At 37.4% G+C, this 24,974-nt stretch overlaps 1 protein-coding gene across 7 annotated transcripts in view; it reads right to left on the bottom strand.

Moving 5' to 3' along the window:
- OSBPL9 (oxysterol binding protein like 9) overlaps positions 1-24,974 on the bottom strand; it is a 55,344-nt gene that overhangs the window by 814 nt on the left and 29,556 nt on the right. For 3 of the 7 annotated variants that reach the window (XM_021404353.1, XM_021404354.1, XM_021404358.1), the window contains 19 exons: positions 22,451-22,546; positions 20,664-20,711; positions 16,679-16,708; positions 14,169-14,219; positions 10,057-10,095; positions 7,211-7,304; positions 6,597-6,695; positions 5,610-5,769; positions 4,908-5,020; positions 4,591-4,709; positions 3,849-3,934; positions 3,428-3,602; positions 2,225-2,309; positions 1,869-1,979; positions 1,637-1,700; positions 1,385-1,525; positions 973-1,051; positions 570-661; positions 63-198 (listed from right to left, as the gene is read on the bottom strand). In XM_021404353.1, coding sequence (XP_021260028.1) covers positions 63-198; positions 570-661; positions 973-1,051; positions 1,385-1,525; positions 1,637-1,700; positions 1,869-1,979; positions 2,225-2,309; positions 3,428-3,602; positions 3,849-3,934; positions 4,591-4,709; positions 4,908-5,020; positions 5,610-5,769; positions 6,597-6,695; positions 7,211-7,304; positions 10,057-10,095; positions 14,169-14,219; positions 16,679-16,708; positions 20,664-20,711; positions 22,451-22,546 — 1,818 coding nt within the window. The remainder of the gene's footprint in view (positions 1-62; positions 199-569; positions 662-972; positions 1,052-1,384; positions 1,526-1,636; positions 1,701-1,868; positions 1,980-2,224; positions 2,310-3,427; positions 3,603-3,848; positions 3,935-4,590; positions 4,710-4,907; positions 5,021-5,609; positions 5,770-6,596; positions 6,696-7,210; positions 7,305-10,056; positions 10,096-14,168; positions 14,220-16,678; positions 16,709-20,663; positions 20,712-22,450; positions 22,547-24,974) is intronic. The other 4 variants (XM_021404356.1, XM_021404359.1, XM_021404355.1 and 1 more) reach the window with 3 other exon arrangements.

The following is a 24,974-nucleotide window of genomic DNA, read 5'->3' as shown; positions in this document are numbered from 1 at the left end:
TGCAAAGGGACAGTAAAATACTACAGGCTGTAAGACATTAACACTCCTTGAATGAAGCTCACCCTTGTTTCCCATGGAGTCTCATTCTCCTTTCTGGCTCTGGCTTCAGCTCTTTGTCGTTCTTCAAGTGCATGCTTTGCAGCTGTAGCTGCATCAATGTCTCTTATTTTTAAGTTGTAGGTTACGTCTTTCCATAAGCTGAAAACAGAAATTTGAATGAAGACAGCTTTATAGAAGCACATTACTGCATGATGTTTGAGCTGATCACTTATCCAAAGGACAGAAATACAATACATATTAAACCACAACTGCATTGCCTATTGCCAGAAACAGGGAGGTTGTAGCAAAGCTCTCTGGCCCTCCCAGTGAGGATGCGACCAAGAGCTACATCTCCTCTTCCCTGTTAAATCCCAACTTGCTCATGCTTCAGTTCCTCCCTCAACAAGGGCCCAGGCAGAGCACAGCTGTCCATGCAGTGAGCAGAGTAAGGAGCACCCGCTCAGTCCCACTGCATACTGCTCAGCTACAAAAAGTAGAGCTGAATTTGTCAGTTGAACTGAAGTTCTTACCAGCGAGATTCAAAGTCCTCTTGGTCCTCCAATTTCCTTACCTTCTTCTTAATTATAGGCATTTTCTTGGTATCTATAAAGACAGTATTCTCCTAGTGAGAGAATTAGAAAAAAAAAATCAGTTCTTTATCTAGACTTATAGTTTATATTCCCTCTCATTCTTACGTACTGGTTGTCAGAAAATACATTTCAAACATTATTTCTTTGATTTTTTATAGTGAGAACAGAACCCAGTTACCTTAAAAAAAAAAAAGAAAATAAATTCAGGACTTCTATCCTGAATTCAGCATTCCTTTGATCTTTTGAGCATCCTCACACGAGTTCCCAACTGCTAATGTTTAATTTTATATTTTCATATACATATATATACACACACACAGTTAAAACATAAGAGGTACTTTACCCCTGTTGAATATTTTGCATACATGACACCATTCCATTCTCCTTCAACTGAGCAGAAGGGTTTCTTGTCATTAGGAGAACTAGAAAAAAAAAAACCAGACGTTTCTCAGTTATACTACAGTAACTGAAAAACCCAAAGGATCAAAACTTGATCTTAGGTAATTCAGAGGTGAAAACTTGAATTCCTTTCAGGACAACTAAGAATGCTTAAGAGCATGGCAAGCTGGAATGCAGGTTTATGGAGCTCTCCTCATGAATCCTCTGGCTGTAAATGGCATCCCATGGCACGTAATCATCACAACCCAAGTTGCTGGGTCCAGATGTTTCAGGATTTCACATTGGTGTCTTTAAAAAGCACCGTCAGCATTTAAGTAGAGAAAACTGAAAGGAACTGAAGAAAATTGTTTGCTTACAAGATTTCAGCTGTAATTCTGTGCTTCTTTCCTCCGTAAAATGGTTTTGTGTGGAAGACAATGGAAGCGTTATAGCCTGTCTTTGAGCAACTAATACTGCATTCTCCACCAAGCTCTATCCACGGCACAGTGAGAATAGACCTGCAATTATAAACATATGTTCACACATGTAGAGCCTTTTAAGAGATAAATATAACGTGTAAGATGTTACAAGGCAAGAAAAATAAAAATAGTAATAGAGTATTTACTTGCCTTCCATAACCATTAGGAAAGGTCAAAATATAGTGTTCATCATGATCTAGGCATGTGACACACCCTATTAAAAAGAAAAAATAAGATTTAAAAAACATCCAGCAAAACCTTTATAAAGATTTTCATAACGATCTCCTGAGATGCTTCATTAAAAAGAGAAAATATTTTTTTGTCAAAGTTCTAGTTGCACAATGTAAATTTCTGTTCTGGTGTTAAATTTGCACACACATACCTTGCCCTATGTTATGAACTCCAATAGACATTCCTAAGAATTTTGACTTGGTCCATATGTGAGCATTGAATTGTATCCTCTTGTTAAAACACTCTGCGTAAAATGCTGAAACTGAAGATAAAGATGAAAAACAACAGCACAAGAAATTAATACTGCTTCCAAATTCCTGTGTCAGGAAATATCTCAAAGTGCCTACAAATATGTAGCAACAGTTCGAATTTGTTTCTCTCTGTGAAAAAAGTTTATTGAAAAAGCATTCAGCTTTTAAATTCACAGAGAAAATGTAAATCCAAGATTTAAACCAAATGCCGACTTCAGTGTTGCCATTTCTGTTAGCAAAGTTATCGTCAGCTTACTTGGAGGATGATGAGAGACCTGCTCTGCCACAAACGTTACGTTGCTTTTGCTGACCCAGGGAACTGGTCCTTCTGAAACTGGCTCCTGCGTGATAGTAGAGAGGATTTTCATCAGTGATAGCGTTAACAAAATACCAGAAAGTAACTGAATGCTTCCAAGAGAAGCTGCTTCCATGTGTAAAGTAGGCTTCTAAAAAGACACTACAGTTGGGTTTTGTGCATTTGTCATTTTGCTAATTTAATGTGGAGTAACTTATTCCTGAAACTACGATGCTTTCCAAAGAACATACACTTTCTGCTCTCTGGGTTTTCAGTGTGAATGTATTTGGGGGTGATGACCATGACACTGAAACAACAGTTAAAAAGCCATGCATAATCCAAATTTAAAAGTAATGTTTAAATTCTCATTATTTTTTATTAGCTAATAACAGATGGGCAGCAGAAATCATTTTCATTTTTACTTCTCAGAAAGTCTGACATGCATACTAGTAATGGTCAGATTGTGTGTCTCACACAACATAACACCTTTTGTTTCTTGTGGCAAATCACAAAAAGAAATTTGTCAGAAGCACTGGAAGGAAAAATACAACTTGTCTTTACTCCAGAAAGAGTTCAAGCATTCACCTCAGAAACAAGAAAAAGACTACATATGATCTCATACACTAGAAGATTATTTCAGACTACGCCTCCTTTACCGGAGCAGGCCTACTCCAGTGAAGTGCAAGAGGAGGAGTGGCCAGACACAGATGTCCAACTAAAACATTGCACAAGCTCAGAATCCAAATTTGAGAATTTGTATCTTTCAAAGTTTCTTAGGAAAAGATTTTAAGACAAGAACTCAGTATACTGGACAAACTGTGCTGCTTTCCACATTTTAAGTGATGGACGTGTTCAAAATACACGGCATTGGAGAACTGATAAAAAACTGTTCAGGAAATAAAAGAACATTGTCAACAAGTCAAATAGTTCTTAAAAGAACCTGAAGGCTCATATTTTGTTATGTGTGGTATTTAAAACCTCTATCCAAAGAAAAGGAAGAAAAAGGAGGCAGGAAAAAAAAAATCAGTTAAGAAATGGCCACGATTTGTAAATCTTGCTCCTTGAACACAGCATATGCAACTTTAGCCAGTAAATTCATAAAGCTTTGGGAATTACTTGCATGTGTTATAAGCACCAAAAAAAACCATACCACAGAAAACTAACCGTATCATCTTCACCTTCAGTGCCTGGTAATACCCAATGACATCGGAAGATCTCGCCCAGAATGGGATTGTAAGGCTTTTTAGCAACTGACCCTTTTCTTCCTGCATGAAAAGCTGAGAGGTACCATTTAACCACTTGAACCATTCTTTCTTTTGGATCCTTCTGGTCACTAATGCTTCACAGTCCAAAACAGAGAAAAGAAGAACAGGCAACACGTCATACAAGTAGATATCTCAAATGGGAAAGTTTTTGAATGGTTAATTGCTTTACAGCTGAAGGTTTGACTAGACTACTATGACTATTTTTCAAGTTTTTAATCAATACTTAAGCATTTTCCCTCAAAATTAGTAACTTACATTTGATAGCCCACAAGAATCATAACATAAGAACCAGTTAATGTTCTACTTTAAATGTTGAATACCTGACAAATAAGTCCGGATGTGCAAAAAAGTCAGCATACATTTCCAACAGTGATCTTCTTTCCAGGATAAATGTTGGAAGAACCACCTGAGTAAAGAAAAGGAGCTCTTACAGACAGATCAAGGTATTTTGACATCCTGCACTGAGGCATTCTACATGCTAACTGTAAATTGCTTACAAACCACCCAAGGCTTTGTGTGTCTGTGAGGCAGTTTTGCTCTCAAATTCACCAGTGAATTCCCACTTAAGCAGATCACATTCAGGAAATATCCAGCTCTTTAGTTCTACATGCAGCAGTTGAAATAAACAACTTACTCAAAGAAATCCCAGTTCAGCAAAGTGTTTCACTACAAGCTTAATACCCCCTTTTGATTCACGTCTTACTGAATGTTACCATACGCTGGGATATCGCAGATCTTGTTCTCTTTGAACTGATCCTTGACATGCCTATAAATCTGGGGTAAGAGGGCTGCTGTATGCCGTAGCAACATTCCACCTGTCCTGCTTCCTACAACAAACAGTTACTTTCCACAGAAAACTATTTGTCCAATCAGATTCCAGGAGTCAGATATACTTATTCAGCATTCATTTTTCCTCTCCCAGTAACAATTCCAATTAAAAATAAAATGCCATAGCATAACTAGCCATTAAGTGCACAGTTAGATTATCACTTCAATGTTGAACTAATTTATACAGAACTCAGGGCTTTCCTCTCCCTCCCCATGAACAGTTGGCAAGTTTACCTTTGTTAGATCCATTCCTAATCTGACTTGTGACAAGAGATGCATGATAACACTCTTATGTTCTTCCACTGATTCTCCTTCTGCATCATCATCTCTATCATCATGAGGATCGAAGAGATCTAGGAAGACCAAATTGCTTTTTTCTCTGAACCTTCAAAGACTCTCTATATTTAACTAGCATATATATATACACATATATAAGCTGTTAGAAAGGTCTTATTTTCCACAAGTATCTTGTCGCATACATATATTGACACAATTTACAGACAGATTAACAATTAAGAGTTCCTTTCTTAAAGTTCAGTCAGTCCACATACCAGCATCATTTGTCCCATTAGACATGGAAGAATTGAGTGACTCTGTGGTATCCGGACGTTTCAAACTACTCCCTGTGCTGCTGCGAGTCAGGACTGCAGCAGACCCTGAAGAACTAAAGAAGAATCATAAGTTCTTGCAATTCACAATGAGAAAGTTCAGAAATTATTATAAGATTGCTGTACATAGGCTTCGGTTTTCTAAGGAGTTTGCATGCTGTTTCACAGAAAACTGTGTAGCATCTCTTAAGTTTCTTGTTAATAAAGAAGTAGAGTCTTTGGGCAAAGGTAGGCAACTTAAGGGGTTTTGTTTTCCCCCCCCTTTTTTTTTTTTAAATAATTGTGACAGGGATTTGTCTATTTACACAATACATACATATGAAATACACCCTAGTCTCAGATTAATTCTCTGAGCTGGTGGCTTCCCTATTTCAGTATATGTTCAGAGTCATGTCAGCATGTATTCCAGCTGGAACGGGAAGGAAACCGCATCCCTGACAGACAACTGTGCTGGGGATGAGATATTCTTGTTCTGTTGCATAAAGAGTGGCTTGCCTTTTTTGTATGTTTATTTTAAGCCACTCTGTCTTGTTTGATTAAACAATCTCTACAAGTAGATAGGCCATACACTTGAGACTAAAAAAAAAACAACAACAACAAAAATAAAATCTGCGTTCAGCACACACTGCATTTTCAGCTACTTACTCCATACATCGCTTTGGGGAAGAACTGCTCTGATAGAATTCATCAGCATCATAGAATTCATCCTCACTGCTTGAGTAAGAAAAATCCGGAACTGTGTTTGGAGACAGATTGACATGGCTTGGAGAAGTGAGGCTGCTGCTAGGTGCTGATTGCCCGCTTCCTGGAGAGTATTAAGAGTTACAAATTTCATTTCAAAAGAAAAAACAAAACAATAAAAAGAACCAACAAAAAACGAAATCCACCAATTCTAACTTGTGAGTAAGACTGATAAAAAAAAATCAATAAGCACTTAAGCAAACCCAGAAGCTAGGACAGCTTACAAAATTAGAAGCAATCATTAGTCAGGTTCATATTCAGCTTAACAGGTAACAAAAAAAAAGTCACAACAGTGAAGTGTAAGGATGTATTTTCTCCAAAGTTGTAGATTAAAGGCAAAATAGCGATACTGAAAACTTTTACAGATACATAGTATGGTTTATGTTGGAAGGGACCTCTAGAAGTCATCTGGTCCAACTCCCACTTGAAATAACTTCAAAGTCAGAACAGTTTGTTCAAAATCACATATAGTCAGATTTTAAGTATCTCCCAAGATGAAGATTTCACAATCTTTCTGCAGAACCTATTCCAAATTTGACGGCTCTCACTGTAAGAAAATGAAAACAAACGTTCCACTCTATGTGTTTCAGAAAAAAAAGACCATCTGACAAATCTACCAGGTTAAGTCAAGCCATTAACATGCAGTAAGTAAACAATAAGATCACATCAATGAAATTTCTGATGAAGGATTCCACCAATGGGAATTGTATCAATGGGAATGAGCAATGAGTATTGCTCCCAAAGAGAGTAGACTAACACATAACTAATAGTTTAAGATCTTCCTTTATAGTTGGCCTATGCAGTGTTACTTTAATAGCTAAGCAGACTACAGACAGCATATATTCAGCTTTTTTTTTTCCCCGTACGTCAGTCATTTACGCAGAGCTGTACCTGTACTATTTGGTGTTGGAGTCTGATTTCCAAGTGCTGCTACTACGGGTCCCACAGGTAAAGATGAGGGCCGCTGCTCTGACTTGCACAGCTGAGGTTCTAGGACATATTTTGATACGTTAAACACAAAAGTTACGTTTAATTATGAGAACTGTGCGTTCTGGGGGAATGAGATTGCACATTATGTCACCTCATTAAAAAAAATAAATTTTTGTCTAGAAAAATCTCTCAGAAAAACATATTTCTGTCACAGTTAGTTGGATTCTTATTCAGAAAATTTTTAAAATTTCAAAAGTTGCCGTTAGCTAAAAAGCATTTCTTTTCAAAAAATTACAGTTTCATTTATTCTAGGAGAGAATATTAGAAATGTAAGCTAGTAACTCAGGACAAGTAAAACACACAGGCTTATCCACAGAACTAGAGGCAGCGTTACCTGATGGCTGAGGAAGCTCCATGCTTCCTGCTCTTTTCTCTTGCTTTGCACCACCAGGCGCACTGAGCACCTGTACTGCACGCGTGGCATAGAAGCTATCCACCTTTATGCAGCCCCTCCATCAGGAGTGCAGCTGCACCTGCTTGTTTGTGAATGTTTCTACCAAGCTTCTCTTCCGTACCTGGAGGTATAACAGTCTGGGAAGGCATTGCACTGATCACTGGCTGTTCCAAAGGACTGGGCTGATATACTGCATCAACAGGGTTTATAGTACTCTGAGATAAAAGAGAAAAGCACATTTTTTTTCCTCAATTAAAAAAAAGCAGCATAGATAGAAAGAACACCGTGAGCACAAGAAATGCTTAAATGCAAGGCAACAAATTCCTGAGAGAGAAAGTGAAACACATATTGACAGCTGAGGACATGAGAAATACTTTCAAAATAGTAATATTCTGATTCCTTACACAAATTTTTAAACATTAAACTGAATTTGCTACAAGTTTTGCTTGTCCTATAAAGAATTCATACTTCAAGTCCTAGCTACTGGCACCCTCATGCCCATTAATAAATACTGCACGCAAAGAGTGGAAAGCTAGACACAAATCATCGGGCAAAAATTAGGACGGGTAATCCATATTTTTAAAAGACTTTTTTTCCAGAAATTAATCTGGTCAGACCAAACTTAGCTAACCCATACATTCAGTCAGGAATCACTGGCACATTTACACACATGAAGTGCCACTTTCTTGCCAAAATTCTTTGGAATGCAAGCTGGCAGTTTTCAGTAAAGGACACCTCAATCTTCTCATGAACACAGGTACTTCGAGAGCAAAGTGCCAGTTTGAATCACCATTCACAGAAGTCACTGGTTTCAGTATGAGTTCTTGGTTTTTATACCAGAAAAGCTTCCTGGAAACCTAAACTGCAACATCTTTTAATTCAAACCGGCATGATTTTGCCTTGCTTCACTGACCTGTTATTTTGTTATCATCTAAGCATTGTTTCTCATACATGTTTACATGGAACAACCTGAATTTGTATATTATTCTGTCTCATTACTTGGTTAGAGACATGTAAGACCCTTTTCCATACATCTTGCAATTGGAAGACATTGATCTGTGTCAAAACTGGGAAAATCTTTCTTTGCCTGCTTACTAGGAGATCCTGCTTCTGTACTTAAACCGAAAGCTATCGAGCAGAGGAAGTAATGCAATACCATCTCCTCCCAGCTTCCTACAGAAGGAAAACTCCATTCTTGCCTCTTCTCTGGTTAACTGTTTTCCTGAACCTTATCCCAAATTAAAAATCTGTGAAGCTCAGAAGACTTCTTATAGCACAGAACTTATTTCATATTAAAACAGAACTATTGTTCTCTGGTTATCTTGAAAGAAAAATCCCTAGTTAGAGAAAAAAGTATAAAAATTACCAAGTTTTTGTTGGTGTCATTAACTAGTATGCAAATAAACAGTCCAGTGCATATACAGTAACATATACTGTTACACCAATGCATTGCAGCACAAAGCCAACCTCCCTTAGACACAACCGTAATCGTTGTGCATTTATGCATGCAACGAAGGCAGCTCCCTGTGCCACAGACATCACAGTTCAAAATCATCATCCTGTTTTCAGAGTTGACAGACTTTAGAATAAAGATAGTCCCATGATACACAAGACAGTATTGCTGTATCTGTCTCCCCTAGTTCTTAGGGAAACTAGTAACATAATAATACAGAACACTGCTGTGATAAAGAAAAAAAAGAACTTCACCTTTTGACTTTGTTTGCAGGGTTGTAACCTTATTCTTAACTAATTCTGCACTATGCAGCATGAACTGGAAGTTTCTCCTCAGATATTTTGGGCTATGCCTTCACGGTTTAGAAACAAATGAAGGAAGACCTGAACATAACCATACTCTAACAACAAGGTTAAAAAAAAAAAAATAGCACGTAGGAACAGCCAACCTGTCATTCCACCGTGGCAAAAAGTTCAAACTGAAATCCTGACCTTTACCCAAGACAACACTGACCTCAGGAGAATCAAAATTTCAGCCTTCACAGCATCTTGCTGCATCATTTAATATACTTTCTCAGCGTAAGCCAGACCACAGATGGTAAGAATAGCAGAAAATCAAATTTAGACTGTGGTAAGTTGCAGTATCTGTATTAACATTTCCAAGCTGTAGATCTGATGTCCATCTCACCTCTACCATAGGAAACCACCACAGTGCAGGGCTGCATGCCCTCTCTTTTCCAGAACCTACTCTATTACACTAGGGTCTGAACTATGTGACACACAGGGTAATTGTTCATCTTGCAACAAGCATGAGGCCAAAACCTGTATGGGCATCTTTACTCCAAAGTTCACGACAGAAAACCATACCTGTAAAGCTGTATACAAAGGAAAAAACAAATAAAGCTTGGGAATTACTATCAACTGTAATTAAAACAATTTTTCATTTTTATAGTCATGTTTTACTGGAACCAATTTCCTATTAAAAGTATCTGAAAATGTACTCAGGTGACAAAAAAGAGAACGAAGAAAGAGAAGTGACTTAAACCAAAGAGGACAGAAGTTACATTAAAAATGCAGAAGTTATATTAAAGAAGGAACACTGCTTAAACAGACAGACTACAACTGTGTTGAATGAGCAGCACTGCAGAAAAGACAAGCTACTTGAAGCACATGGATAGCTGATCTATTTTATACATGAAGTTATTTCAGATGGAACATAGAACTATTTATATACCAGTGATTTCCCTTTCATCTGCTCACACGGCAGACTTCTCTAGGTGTTCAGTCATAACAATGCCATTTAAAACACTCAGTGTAAAGCTGGCCACTATATTTTCTAATGGCAAGGCTGTGAGCCAATCTCAGAAGTTAATAACTCAACAGGAATTTTAACAAGATACTTGAAGCAGTAAATTAGAGAAAGGAAGAAGAACATTGCAAAATGAGTGGAAAGTCAGGTCTCTGCTCACATGTTCTGCAGAAGTAAAGGGAGATAAAGATTAGATTTAAACTTACTATAAGTCCATCTGCGTGCTTCTCCTCATTATTTTGGTCCTTAAGGAAAAAATGTTAAGAGTATCAACAAATCAATCTTGTATGACTTAGCAGTTTTGTGTTATGTGAGAGCTCTAACAGCAAGCTTCTTTCAGGAACCTTTACATTTTCAGCCATAAGATGTTAGTGCTCCTCACCATGTGATACAGTAACTAAACTTAGAGGAAACAACTCCATTCATCATCACAGCACTCAGCAGATTAGTGTTTTCTGAGGATCTGTTCAAACAAGCTCAATAAATTTAGAAATATCCCTTCTACCCTGCAGAACACAGTCACATTTCACAATGTAAGTTCTTCCCAAATAGCTGAGCCCCCCAAACCACGGTCTGCAGCACTGGCGAGTCCCTGCAAACTGAAAGCTGAAGTTCTCAGTTTCTGAAGAACAGCAATTAGCATACAGAACAAGTTTTCAAAAGCATATTTTGCTTTGGAAAGGCAAAAGTACTTTTATAGATTAAATGTTTTGAACTTTTTCTTATCTATTAGACTTAAACCTTTTCAAAATATTTACAATCTAGTGTGGCTTATTTTTGTCTAGGAGCATTATGAGAAGGAGCAAGCAGTGCATGGAATAAACTGTCATCAAGGGAAAATTACACTAGTAACAGGCAAGTTCAGATCAACCTATAGCTAGCACAGGTTTAACACTGTACCAGTATTCAATTTCACTGCACACCAGGTGAAATTTCTTCACTTCTGCTGTCAGTTCCTATTAGCCAGAATCTTTGTGTAAACTTAAGACTTTAGCTTAAGACTTATCTAGAGATTATTCCCCAGATTTCCAGTTAAAGTTATGAAGAGGCTCAAGGGTAAAAAAAACCTGTAAATAGCATGAACAAATAAGGGGAGCATATACTTAAATCTCAATACTTTGTACGCCCTTCCTTAGCTTATACACTTGGCAAAAACCTGCTCAGACTTTGCGTCAGCTAGCTGACCTTTCCTAAGCAAAGTTATCCATGATGAAAAACAATACTAAGGGCAATGAGTTCCATCAGGTTGTAAACTTACAAAGAAGGAAAAATATCATTTTTTTTTTCCCCCCTCCAAACAAAGCTTCCACATCATGTTACTGTCTCTAACTCCTAGCACATAAAACACAAAGAAGCTGCTTTTATACTGATGCTTGCTACCCTATGCCCACAGCACAGCATCAGCTGCGCAGCATGCAAATGAGGCAGTGAAAGAAAGAAACGCCACTGAGGCGGGCGGGCAGGCAGAAGTGGCCAGAAATGGTGAAAGCAAAGATGTAAAGCTAAATATTTGAACTATGAGAATTACTTCATGAAACACGTCACATGTATTCCTGTCAGTTTACCAAATCATTGACTGACTATGACATACATTCATACATACAGTACCAGCAAAGTTGGGCAACTCCAATGGTCATACACAGCCAACGCTGCTCCTCTCCTCCCACTCAGTTTGGCTTAATTGCTTTTTGTAAGTCAGGAATATTATAATACATACAAAGTATTTATTTCATTATTTTCAGAGTGCCCTGGCTCACCTCAAATACAAGAGGCACAATTAGACCCTGCATTTACCAGCAAGTTTAACAAAAATGCAACTGCCCAATTCCTAAGGCAGGCTGTCTTAACGTGTAAAGCAGCTCAACACAACACACAGTAAGAAAACAACTTTCTTCAACACACCAATAAATGCAAATAGTAATTGGCTGTACGATGGAAACAGATGTTCTGATACAGAAACGTGGTAACAATTTTCACGGTATGCAAAAAAAATAGAAGGTAATTATGAAGCCTGACTCCTAATGAGAAAGGTGCTGCAGAAGTAGAAAGGGCAGATGTGGTGGGGAGGGGGGAAGAGGGTGAGTGTTAATACAATGATTTCATTTCAGCAGTGTAAGTCAGCAGCCATATTTGCCTCACAGCTTCAGGAAAAGTTTCCAGAATCTTAATAGGTTATACACTGGAGAACAGAAAGCTATCGGTCAGACGCAGTACATTTTTACATCCTTAGAACTTCACAGACATGGAACTAAGAACAGAGAGAAAGAAAACAATCAACAAAAGAAACAACACAAAAATCATCAGCAAATGTTTAATTATCTACAGCAGTAAGAAATCAAGATACCAACGCAGGTGAGGAAGAGGGGGAAGGGATGGGACAGAAAGGCCATGTCATGAACAAGTACGTTTGTCTAAGAGAGAGGAAGGAAGGAGATGGAAGAGATGAAGCAGAGGAGAGGTTATTAAGATACTGGGAAGACTTACTGCTCTACGAGAGCTTTAGATATGATTATTCTTTAGTAAAAAGAAGGAATCAAAATTTATACACCTATCGTTTTACAGTGATTAATATTAATTGCTAGTACTGAAGGACTTCAAAGTGGTTCAGCGTTACAGAAATCAAGAATTTTAGCATTTTTCTGGGACACAGATTCCACCTACCTTCACACTTACATGGCAGCTGGAGCCATGAAGCACTGAATCTCATCACAAATGACTATAACTGCCATTTCAAGTTCAATTCTGTCCATTCATGGCAAACTGCCTAACCAACTTCAAAGCAGTATACTTAGCATCAGCGCAAGATAAGCAATCATATTTGTCCTTAGCCCACTAAACTTACCCATAGCACACAGAAGAAATGGGATATGATCTTCAATGGGAAAAAGATTGGAACTCTGCTCTTTCAAATTTGCTACTAATTGCACAGTAGAACGTTCAAATAAATAATATTTCACATGAATTAAACTTCCCTGTAAATAACAACTATTAAGCACATTTATGTAGAAGTAACAAAAAAAGAGGATTGTTCCATATGGTTTCTTTAACAGCTACCTTAATACAGCAAGTCAGATGTATCTGTGTAAGAAAACAATCCTATTACAGTCTCATCCATCTATAATTGTTTCCTCCAAATGCCCCAAGAATGGCAGATTATCTACCAGTTTCATTATGCTAAAGCACTTTAAATATATTTAGCATTAAATAACAGCAAAATATTCGGTACTGTCAAGTCCCTTCTTGCTGTTACTACTGTGAAAGATCCAGATAGCATCACTGTACGTTAAACGTAAGCTGTTCTCACTCTACGTTAATGTGGCACAAAACTACTTCCATGTACCCTACTATTTGTAAAGACTTTTTTGTATGAACTCGTTAGCACCTTTCCTTCAGAACCTGACCATCTTTTTAAGCTACAGATGTGAAATCTAAGCATCACAAGATATGCAATGATTTTTAAGTAACGACTTCTGCCTCCAAAGCATCCTGATTCTGAAGGTTCCAAATACTTTGATTTTCACTAGCCTCAGAATTTTGTAAAATGTATCTGTAATGAAGATAAGCAACAGTTTCCTATTTGAAAACCATGACAAAAGAAAGAGTTGATTTAGATTGCAGAAAAAAATGTATACACATATTTCTGGATAAATTAGCATATGTTCTAATTGTCTTAAATTCTTTCTTTGCAGAACACTGCCCACCTTCACTTTGCTTTTGATGTACAAATCAGCATCTTAAATAACATATCCTAAATATATAGCATGACCTGACAAGAATCTGAATCTCACTAGATATACAAAAGTAACAGAAGTACAGTGAAAAGCCTAACTGCATTACCCAGATTGCATTCTCAGATAATATAGCCTAATTCAAGATGTTCCAACATGGTCATAAATTTCAGACCTATCAAACCTTGTCAAACCAGCTTAGATTATTAGCGTCATTATTTCCCCTTTCCCTATTCCTGCTAGTCACACTCTTAAATGAAACAGAAAGAACAGTTTTGTTAAGCTTATATTCTACTGCTCTTGTATTAGTTGAAATTCTGACTTACTCTGAAAATTCTGCAAGTTCATCTCAAAAGAAAAAAAAGCTTTGTCATCAACACAGCTATTAATATGAACAGACCAAACTGTCTGCTATGGAACTCAGTATTTCAGAAACTTCATTAAAACAGTAGCAGAAATCTACTTAGCATTTTTTGGATTTATATTCTGGATTATGAAGAGTACATACAGATTTCTAATTCTCAGAAGATAAAAGTTCTCACAGATTAATGTCGTATAAATAAAATTAAAATAATTTACAGTGTACTCACTTTAGCAATCTGTAGCAAGACAATGCAGTGTTTTATTGATTCTACCATGCTCTAAGAAAAAAAAAAGAAAAAGAAAAAACCTTATATCAGCATCTTACAATAATTGTATTTACGTGTATTTTCATTAGTTACATGAAATATTAACAGAAATATTTGTCAAGACTTAAATAGACACTTCTGCAGAAGCCCTACTTTCCCTCCCTTCACCCACCCCTTCATTCTGTCCTTCTTTTGCCAAGCACAGAAACGCAGCAGTAGGAAACTGAAGTTTCCAAAAGCCACATAAAGCACAGCATTCCAAGGAGAAATGGAAGTCAGCTTCCAACTTCCACAGAAAAGCAAGCAGGCAAATTCTGAGCAAATGCTGGTTCTAATGCATTCAGCAAGTGCTACTTCTTCCGTTTTGATTAGAAGTATCCCTCATTTACATACTTGACAAGTTCTCTCTGTAAGATGAAGATAAGGGGGAAAGGAAGAAGGAAAAAGTAATGAAAGTAATTAGTGTGAAGGTAATGGACGTTCTGCAGAAGATGATACTTTACACAACATAAGGCGCAATAAAAGAACAGCAGAACACCAAAGAAAAAGCTCAACACATGAGGCTGAAGCGACAGTAACAGAATATGAAGAAGGAGCACTGGAAAACATTAACATCAGTGTATAAAGAGATTCAGGATGACAAAACATGTAAAAAGAGAGAGAATTAAGGAAAGAGCAAGAAATGTTGCCTTCTTAAGAGAGTTGGCTAATGTGCTTCTGCACCTTGTCAACTGAAAACCAAGGGCCCTATAGTGGATTATCTTCGGCCATGCTGGGCACAACTAACAGGACAGAGCCACAGCCATTATCCACCACAGCATCCTGGGGAAAGCAGAAAAGGTCTGGCCTAGCTCACATTTAATTAGCACTAATAAGCAGACTCCTGCAGAGCTGTCTGAGCCTGTACCACACTTTAGAACAAGACAAACTTGGGTATTTGGGAGCAAATTCCAACAAAGGACTGGAAACAAAAATGACCGGAAATATGATTAAAGGAAGCCAGGATTGTATAACCTGAAGAGGAGGATGCACAAGGGAGACCTTATCAATGGGTATATATATCTGATAGGAGAGGGAAGGCATGAAGACAACAGATTTTTTGCACTGGTATCCAATGACAGAACAACTAGCAATCACCAGAAATCAAAATAAAGGAAAACCCGATGGTTTTCTAGCTGACCTTGCTCTGAGCACGGGGCTGGGCTACAGACCTTCAGAAGTCCCTTCCAACCTCAGCTATTCTATGATTTTACAATTCTAAGATGCTAGACATAAATCTGAAAGCAGCACCAGAACCAGGCTTTTTGACATTACACTACTTGATTTAATACAGGTTCCCAGAAACCCAGAGCACACACTGGGACAGTGCTCTGCAGGAGCTAGCCTTGCTCTGATATCAGAGCTGCTACAAGAGATTGAAATCCAGTGGGCCCCAAGCTGACCATGTACTGTGCTCCTTGAACTCCACATTGTGGTGAGATTTTTACATTATCCAGGGTAATCCACTGAGCACTACTTCAAGCAATGGACAGAGGAGGAGAAAGGGAAGCTGAGGACATAAGTGGAAGATTAACAGGCAGATCTGTGCTCTAGACGAATGCAGAAGCATTCAAGAAATAGAATCAGATCCTATAGAAGACTCAGTATAAAAGATAAGGTGAAGAAAAAAAAAACTAGAAGAATATGACAACATTTAACTGGAGGGGAAGATACTGATTTATCAGAACTCAGAGAAAATTAATTCAAGGCCAAGTGGCAATCTTCCACAATCATTACACAAACAGGACATCCCTATGATTTACCAGGCATGAAGAAATACTGATAAAGGACTAGAGAAGGCCTGGAGCAGACTCAATGCAAAAAACATAGATCGAAGAACAAGACATACATCTTAATATTCACTACAAAGTAAACGTCTGAAGAACTGAGATGAAGGGATGGAACAAGCAAGACAGAATGACAGAAAGCAACGTTCTCAGAGCACAGAATCCATATTCCCCACTGCAGGCAACGAATGAGATGTCAAAGTTTTAACAGATCAGGAGAAGCAAGTTATCCATGTTAGTACAGCTAAGCAGTCCCTATCGTGTGACTCTAAAGAGAACATATGTTTTTTTTTTTTTAAACAGATGTTTCTGCTGGAAGAATTGTGCATTTATCAAATGGGAAAGATAACCTCTTAAGAGGTTTGGGTTTGTTTTTTTTTTCTACTGTCCAATAAGGTTTTGTAAGGTTGAAATATGACCAAAAGAGAGAGACAGGTTATCAACATTTTCTGCCTGGAATGAGTGAAATAAAAGGTTATTTTATTCTGTTTCTCAACATGAAGTTTGAAATTCCATCACCCTTAATGGAAAAGCAAACAAAGAAACAACCTTCCATTATTCAGTAATGAAGTTTAGAATTTTTCAGAAGAAAATATGGTGATTATTCAGAATCTATGTACTAGTTAAAAAATTAAAATAACTTACACTGGTGGTTTCTTTCAGACTTTCAATTTTCTGTAAAAGAAAAATCCCAACAGTGTGGTTAAAGAAAGAACTTCCAGCATGCAGCCTGATCTAAATACTGTACAAACGTCATATTTTAATCTTAAACACATGGAGGGAATGAAAAAAAGCAATCAACACAAAGATTATTTCTACATAAAGACAAAATCTTCATTTTGCAACTGAAAAGACTGAGATCAAGCTGCTAATTAAAACCCAGAGCTGCCAAGCTTAGGAATTTCTGAGCAGTGACATTACACATATTTACCCATTGAAGTCCACACTTTACCTTTGCCTAACACTAAGAGCAACAAAGATGAAATTCAGTACGACGATTCACTCTAACAACACTACTCTAACGTAGTGTACTGGAAGCAGTACATTCCAACAACCAGTATCACTTGAAATTAATCTTTATTCAAGTGTAACAAGCAAACACAGGTAAACCGGATTTAAAAAAAAATCATGGAAAAATAGCAGTGCACACCTTTTCTTGCTTGTTCTAAACAGACAGTTCATGCACCTGGAAATCTGTCCTCTTATCTGGAAACACTGGTTCACAAGTATTTCCTGTGTGGAATTACACATCAGGCACACGAAAGGCATCTGCATGCCCTTCTACACATAAGCATGACCTATCTAAGAAGAACGTGCATCCTGTTGATGTCCTTGTGTCTACCTGCTGAAGGCAAAATTATCCAATTGGACTCAGTGCTGATCCTCTACAAATTCAATTACAGGACCTCTTTGTTTTGATTAATATGAATGTTTCATGTGACTTGAATCAGCTTCTTTATGATTCTTCAGTAATCTAAGTGTGTAAAGGAACGTTCTTCCCCACACAGCATTGCAAGCCAAATTCTACGCCATAAGAGAGCAACAGGCATCTGTTCATTCCTGTGGATTCATAGTCTTAGTTTATGTGAATAAAAATGCGGCGATGGTTTCCCAGCAAATGCCTAGGGAAAATCAGTTATACTCTGTTCTATACACTATTCATAACGATGCCATACATTTCCTTCAACCTCTAATTATGATTAATTGGCAAGAGGTGGCCAAATAGTGCCATTGGAAAGACTGGGCCACAGCCACGTAGGGAACTGCCTCTCAGGGATGGGACATTACATTTACTTCTACTGCAGGCACAAAACATGCCAACAGTTAAGAATTCCTTTATTATTTTTCATGTCTCTGTTACGCTTCCAGCCCAAACTTCATGAGCATGCACTGAAAAGAATCGTTTTAAATATGATGACAGCACTTCAAAGTTTTGAGCTTTACAGTACCAAAATACATGCACCCAAACACAAAGTTTTCATCAGCTGAAAGACGAAACAGCTGCAATGAATCATTCTGCCTCAAAGCTTTATAGCCAGCTGTAGGCAGCTGTTGGCAGTTTGATTATTCTTTATCTACTTTTTCCAAGATGTTATAACAATATTTACATGCCACAAAAATCAGTATTTTATTCCCCTTGCAGATAGCTGTTGAAATCTGTTAAATCTGACAGCGATGACAGGTCATGTAATGCAATTTGGTCACAGTGTTTTCCCAACCCGTCTGCAATCTTTCAAACAGTCAAATTCAGACATCGCTATTCTTGCACACAGACGCAGACAAAGCGTAACACATCTGAGGTTGCACAGAAGATCTGGGATGGTATAAAACTCAGGTACGCTGGTTACCAAGGCCTAGCCACAAATTATGCAATCGTAACTTTTTTTTCCCTTAGAGAAATGAAAAGTTTTTGTGAGGAGGCCAACCTAAGCAGAAATATTCTGCATTAATCCGATTTTTTTCTTCCACATTTGTGCCCTGTGGCTACGCTGCAAGAACAAAGCATGTGCAAATGGAATATTGTCTTCTAACTATGTTTATACATATACACAGGGGTTGGAACTTGATAATCTTTGAAGTCCCTTCCAACTCAAGCTATTCTATGATATCCTGAAAAGCCAGACAGATTCAGTCCTTGTGAAGACCCTTCTGAGGAGCAAATAGTGATATCAAAGTCTCCAGATTTTCATTAGCTAAATAAGATAAGAAGTATGTTGAAGATGAAAACCATTAGGCAATAAAAATGAAGCCAAATATCATATTCTACTAATTTATCACAATTTTCTCTCTTCAAGATCCCTATTCTTATCAATTAAGAAGAAATTTTCCTAAGATGGTTTCCCTGGTGTTAGGTATTAAACACATTTTCAAATGAAAGCAATTTCCTGCAGAAACTCTATCTGCATCCCTTGGAAAGTCAATCTTCTTCCAAATTCTTCAATTTATATTTGCAGAATGTAGCCACATACTATAACTAATCTAATCAACTCGCAGGCTTCCACTGGAACTGCTCCACCTAGTTGCTGCTTTTTGCACCTCCTTGATACCTGATTTCTTTTTTTTTAATTTTAAATAAAGCCACTGGTGATCAAACAGAAAGCTAATTTTATTTCACTGATCAAGATTTTTGCCTCATTCAATAATCATGTGGCTACAAGAGTCAGATCAGCTTGTCTGGCACAAGGAAGCGGCCAACTCACGGCCGGAATTAGTGAAGTGCAATTTAAATCCCTGCATTCAGCTTTAGATTTACTTCACCAAACCTACTTGCTAGGAGCCAAACAGCTTGATCAGGCTACACCTCCTCCACAATATTTCTCAGTCTTCACATCAAGTCTGAATCTTCTTCCAATTTCCACAAATTACCCTGTCTGAGAAGAAAATATCCAAGAGACCTTGAAGCACCTCAGAACACTCATACCCTAATCTACAGCATCATCTTCAAAAGACAAAGTATGTCCAGTGTTTTGTCCAATGCTCTTGCAAATACAATCACTCAAGTTTTAAAGGCCTGGCCACAAACAGCTGCAGAAAACAGCATTTAGCAATTTGGGAAACACGTAACACACAACTAATCACCAAATCTCACTTCCTCTGATGAAAAGATTATGGCTGGATGGCAGTACCCTGCAGTGCAGACTCAGTCCAGAGCCTGAAAGCTGAACCGTATTTACATAAACAGGAGAACTGCTAAATACAGTATTAAAAAGCCTCTTAGCTGCTTCAGTCCAGGAAGAGACACGATCAAAAAAAGTGTTTTGTCAGATCTTTTTCATTTTTAACAGAGAATAAGTGGAATCTATAGTAATACCAACACTTAAAGACTTAAAACTGAGGAAGCTGACCTCCTCTATATAAGCTTCCTTTCTCTACAAAGTCAATCTGTCTGCTCCATGGATTACTCGCAGAGATGAAGGCAGAAATCAGCACAATGTGCAGAAAGTCTCTAGGGATGAGAAGCACTGTCACGGGGGGGGGGGGAAGAGAAAAAAGTACTGCCTGATCAGCAAAGTAGCACCTGAAGAGACGTCAGCACTGAAGGAGAATTCTTCCCCAGCAGTAAATATGGACGGAAAAATAGACTGCCTTTAGATCTTACTCTTTTGGTCAGTTGTCTACAGTTTAAACACACTTATACAATCACCTGAGGAGAATGAAGTCTGATATTCTCAGACTGCCAACCCATAGCTTTACTGGTCGCAGAAATAGAAAAAAATGCAGATTTAATATGGGAAATACATGATTCTTGGTGTTTATTTTTTCCCTTCAGAATAGGTTTGCTATTCCTATAAACAAATCCATTCAATGCTCACCTTCATTATAAGATTAAAAAATAATTATATTGCAAATTTAAGTTATAACGCAGTGAAGTTGGATAATAGAATAGTAATCATTTCCTACAGACTGAAATCTTTTTAACATTATAAGCATGGCACCCAGTATCACTAAAAAATTAAGTTTACCATTTCCTCACAACACAAGTTGCAATGTTATGTTACTCCAGTTGCTTTTAGTGATTTAGACAACTTGAGAAATAGGAAAATAGAATATTTAAATATATATCATCTACTGGTGCCCAAAACCATCAGATCAAGCAAAATAAGCAATATTTAAGACAAAATGTACTTGCTTTTCTCTGTTCGTCATCTTTGCAGTTCTGGAGTTTTTCATCAAAAAGCTGGAAGCAAGAGAAATATTGAAAGGGTTTTTTTGCTATGTATCAGATAAAATGACTGAAAATTCTGAAGTAAGCACATTTAATAATTACTTGTGCTATATGATCTTGGTATTATTACCCAAAGCAGTTTTTGCTTAATATTTCTTTACAGTATTCATGATGTAACAAACTCATAACTCACTTTTTACATTATTGCATCCTGTCAGAGACAAAGCCTCAGCTCCCGAGGCCAGTCCCACAGCTCAAGCTGTCATGGTTCTACCACAGTTTCAACAAAAAGATGAGGTTAAGTAACAAAAGTGATGCTCATCAGAACACCTCAAACTATCATTCTCTTATTTCTGTAAAGATCTCTGCAGCATATGGAATGCTTACCAAAAAAGCCTAAATTCCTTATCAACACTTCCAGGTACCTTCTTAATTCAGGTTCATGATTCAAATCATTTAAGACTTGCAAGACCTTCTTTTACAAAGACAGAATGATTTCACACCTTTATCACTGCTTTTATTTATTTTATTAAGAGTGGAATATAAGATGCATGCAAATAAAGCAGAGACCCCCTTTCTCTTGAGAGCTCATTTCTGCTTCTACAGAATGTGATCTCTGGACATCCTCAAATTTGCTTTTATTTCTTAATTAATTCCTACATTCCCTCCTCTCTGCTGGTGTGAAATAGCAATTAAAAGGAATTAGGTTTAAGTACCTTCCTTCAGTGAAGCATGCTTCTCTCGTATAGTCCTGCTAGATGGCCTTGGAACATGAATTAAAGCTAACTTCTGAATGAAACCTCTGCAGATTAGCTTCAAATTTTGCTTGCATCTCTTTTCCCATTTCCATTCCTGTTGCTGTGCTCTCCCCCGTCTGCCCTGCCCTGCAACTGAATTTTTGCTGAATACTCCATATACGGTACTTGTCCATTATATCAGGGAAAAAAAAGTTCAAACCAGCAGAACTGAAGCAATCCTAAGAGCAATTTTAATCTGCTGAGTCATGGGAAAAAGCGTCCTAACCAGCAGCAGAAACTTTGTTTTTCCTCAGCAAGGTGAGTACTAAGAGATATGACCTTATCGCTCCCCACCAACCCCCCCTCTTGAAATAGATACACTAAGTGGCAAAGAACTGTATTGGTACACAACTTTTGACAGAATGTTTTCACTCAAGGACAGAAAAAACTCCAAACATTATTATTACTGCAACAAAGTCTGAAACGTATTTGCAACTGTGTTTGTATATTACTTGATAAAATTCTAAAATGCCACAAGTCAATGATTTAATTGTTTTAAAACTAAACTTCACTAATCTCTAATATTTCCAGAAGTTACACATACAAAAAGATGTTTCAACCATTGCAAATCATCTATATAATAAGTTCAAGTTATTCTGATTTTCTAGCTTTAACAATCTCAAGATCTACTCTAGGAGAACTAAAGAACGTCACTCTCAGCTTCTTCAGCTTTTAGCCTATTATAGCTTTTAATTTTCTTAGTCCTAGGAAAAAAATTGCTATTTCACATGAGAGCAAGAAATAATAAGGGAGCAATTCTAATATCAGCAGGTTTCACATATAAGAAAAGGATTGCTTTCTCCAGCACACATTCAGCTCAGCCAGATGAACTCTTTGCTTCCCACAATTATTAGAACACGTGCAAAGCACAAAACATTACTTTCTCCCTCTGTTGAGCTTCCTTTCAGACAGACCTTGAAATCCCCCCAGCACAATATCAGTTCATTAACTTACCTTCAATTGGTCTATCAAGATCTGTAAGTAAGCATCAGCCTCAGTAAGTTTCTTATCAAAATCATGAACGCTGGGAACAAACCCTGAATCCACACCCTAGATAGGAGAAGAAAAAAAAAACGTAAAAAAACCGAACACATAATTAGATGGCTTTTATGGAGAGAAAAAATTAACAGCAATATGGTTTTGACTGCCAACTGGCTGATAAATGTTGCCTTGCATGCACTGTATAAACAGGCACACAGCTGAACGCATTCATCTTCTATTTGCAGCTAAATCAGTAAAAGCAAATTGCTGCGCATTTTCAGTGTGGGTATAATCATAACACTGCAGAGCATTTCATTACTTATAATTGCAAAAAAAAAATCCTTAAATAACACTAATTAAAGTTCCTTTGGAAAATACAAAGGAGAATTCAGTTTTTTTTCCTGAAGAATGCCTTGTGATTCCATGTTCTCACATTTCAGTTAAGGAGGACAAAACCATACTCAAGTGCATGATTGCACTTTTCACACCTGAAACCACTTTTGCCAATTACAGTGCAGCTGAACTCACTGCTTCCCAGTGAAGGACGGAACAAACGAGTGCTAAACCAATTCTTAAACACAGGCTCACCTTCATACTGCAAAAACTTGCACTTCTTCCTCCTGTCTCTAGTTTCTTTACAGCTACAGTAATTTGCATCCTTTTCCTATATTTGATTTATTACATTTCATTGCTTAAATACCAGCGTGGACAAAATATAATTGCAATGAGAATGATTACTTTTCTGTTTTCTTGCTTGCAAATTTGTTTTCCTTCATAATGTAAAATTCAAAACATGCTTCTGTACAAAAACGCCCACTGTAACAAATTCACAAAACCCACTAATGGGAAGATCCTCCCAGCAAGAAATTTTTGACGCTCCCTCTAACTAGAGAAGTTAAAATATACAGAAACTAAGGCTAAAACTAGATGAAACTGGTATTCCATTCCCTTGTTGAAGAAGGGAGGAAGCAACCAGCACCATCATTTCAGGAAACGGTCTACCATGCTCAGTTAAAAAACTGTGGGGATAAGGTTTCATATATCAAAACTGCATGAACTGTACAGAAAATTTCTCCTGAAGATACGCAGCAATATAGCTTATGGTGCAAATTATCTGTATGCTGCATTAACATTACAGTTTTTATTTTAGTTATCAGTTTAAGTCTATTAACATGCAACAATCTAGTATTTATAGTGGTGGCTTAAAGATAAAACGCCATTCCTAAATTTCCTAAATTTTTTTTTAGTCAGGAAAACCTGACTAAAATGCGAAGTGCTACAACTGAACAGACATCAACACCAAATATTGAGTGAAAACTGTAACTAAAAAAGTTCTATTAGAAAGTTAAAACTTCAGTCAACACAAAGAGAACATCATAAAACCCAAGTGCAGTGAGTGCCAAGCTGATCCAGCGCAGAAATGAAATGTGAAAGTAATTAAAAAAAAAAATGCTGGGTACATGAAGTTGCATTTCACTCCAAGCTTGCTCTTGATCTGCATAAAGGCTATTTAGATGAAATTTGATAACCTACTGAAAAAAATTTACTAGTCTATGTTATAGGAGATTAGGTTAATAATTTTAAGTCCTCACATGGTTTAAAATCAGAAATCAGGAGACAAGTTACAAAAATATCAAGATTAGCAAAAGTATGGAAAAAAATTGCATAAACAGCAAAAAAAATTAATCCGTATTTCAAACTGGGCAGTAATTTACAGACAGCAGGCATACAAATAAAGAGCAGACATGAATGACATCCTTATTTCTTTGCTACGTGGTCACCCAAAGACACAGGAGAAGAAAAAGGGAGCCCTACCTCCTCTCTCTCCTCTCTTCCTTCCCATGCCATCTAGGAAACCAAGCTTCAAAAGAAATGAGTGAGCGCACTCACCTGAATGGCATTTAACAGCTTGTTAAATTGCTAAACTGCCTATCAGAACTAGCCATCACATTTTTTATTTTTTTTTTTCAAATGAGGAACTTGTATTATATAGCACTCAGCTACTCATAAACTGACAGAAGAGCTGCCTGCAGAGACTACAGAACCCCTACCCTCTTGAGGACAGAGTTCAGAACTCCACTGGGTTTGACCCTGGCCAAGTTTATCTAACTCAGGAGCTGGTCCCGCAGGAGGACAGGCTCAGACCAGGTTCACCTCCAGCTGAAGTTATGCTGTGAATAAGTATCTTCAAATCACAGAAAAGAATAGGAACTCAGGCTGTTTCAGCTCTTCAAAAATATAGATTCTAATATCAGGACCAATCCAAAGTAATATGGACTTTTGTTTCCACTGAACAACTAGACTTAGCCATAAGTATTCCTTATTTCCCTCAAATAAAGACTATGTTAACATCATCATTAAGGAACTGACAGCTGTGTTACCAGATGAACTGGCTGCAGAAACAAGTAGTTAATAAAACTTCTAGTCTGCATGACACCTCCCGTAACAATACGCTCAATATTTCTCTTCTCCCACAAAAAATCCCATATTTGATAAA

Source organism: Numida meleagris, chromosome 7, assembly GCF_002078875.1.
Source record: "Numida meleagris isolate 19003 breed g44 Domestic line chromosome 7, NumMel1.0, whole genome shotgun sequence".
Taxonomy (NCBI): domain Eukaryota; kingdom Metazoa; phylum Chordata; class Aves; order Galliformes; family Numididae; genus Numida; species Numida meleagris.
This window is presented reverse-complemented; position numbering and strand designations above follow the sequence as displayed.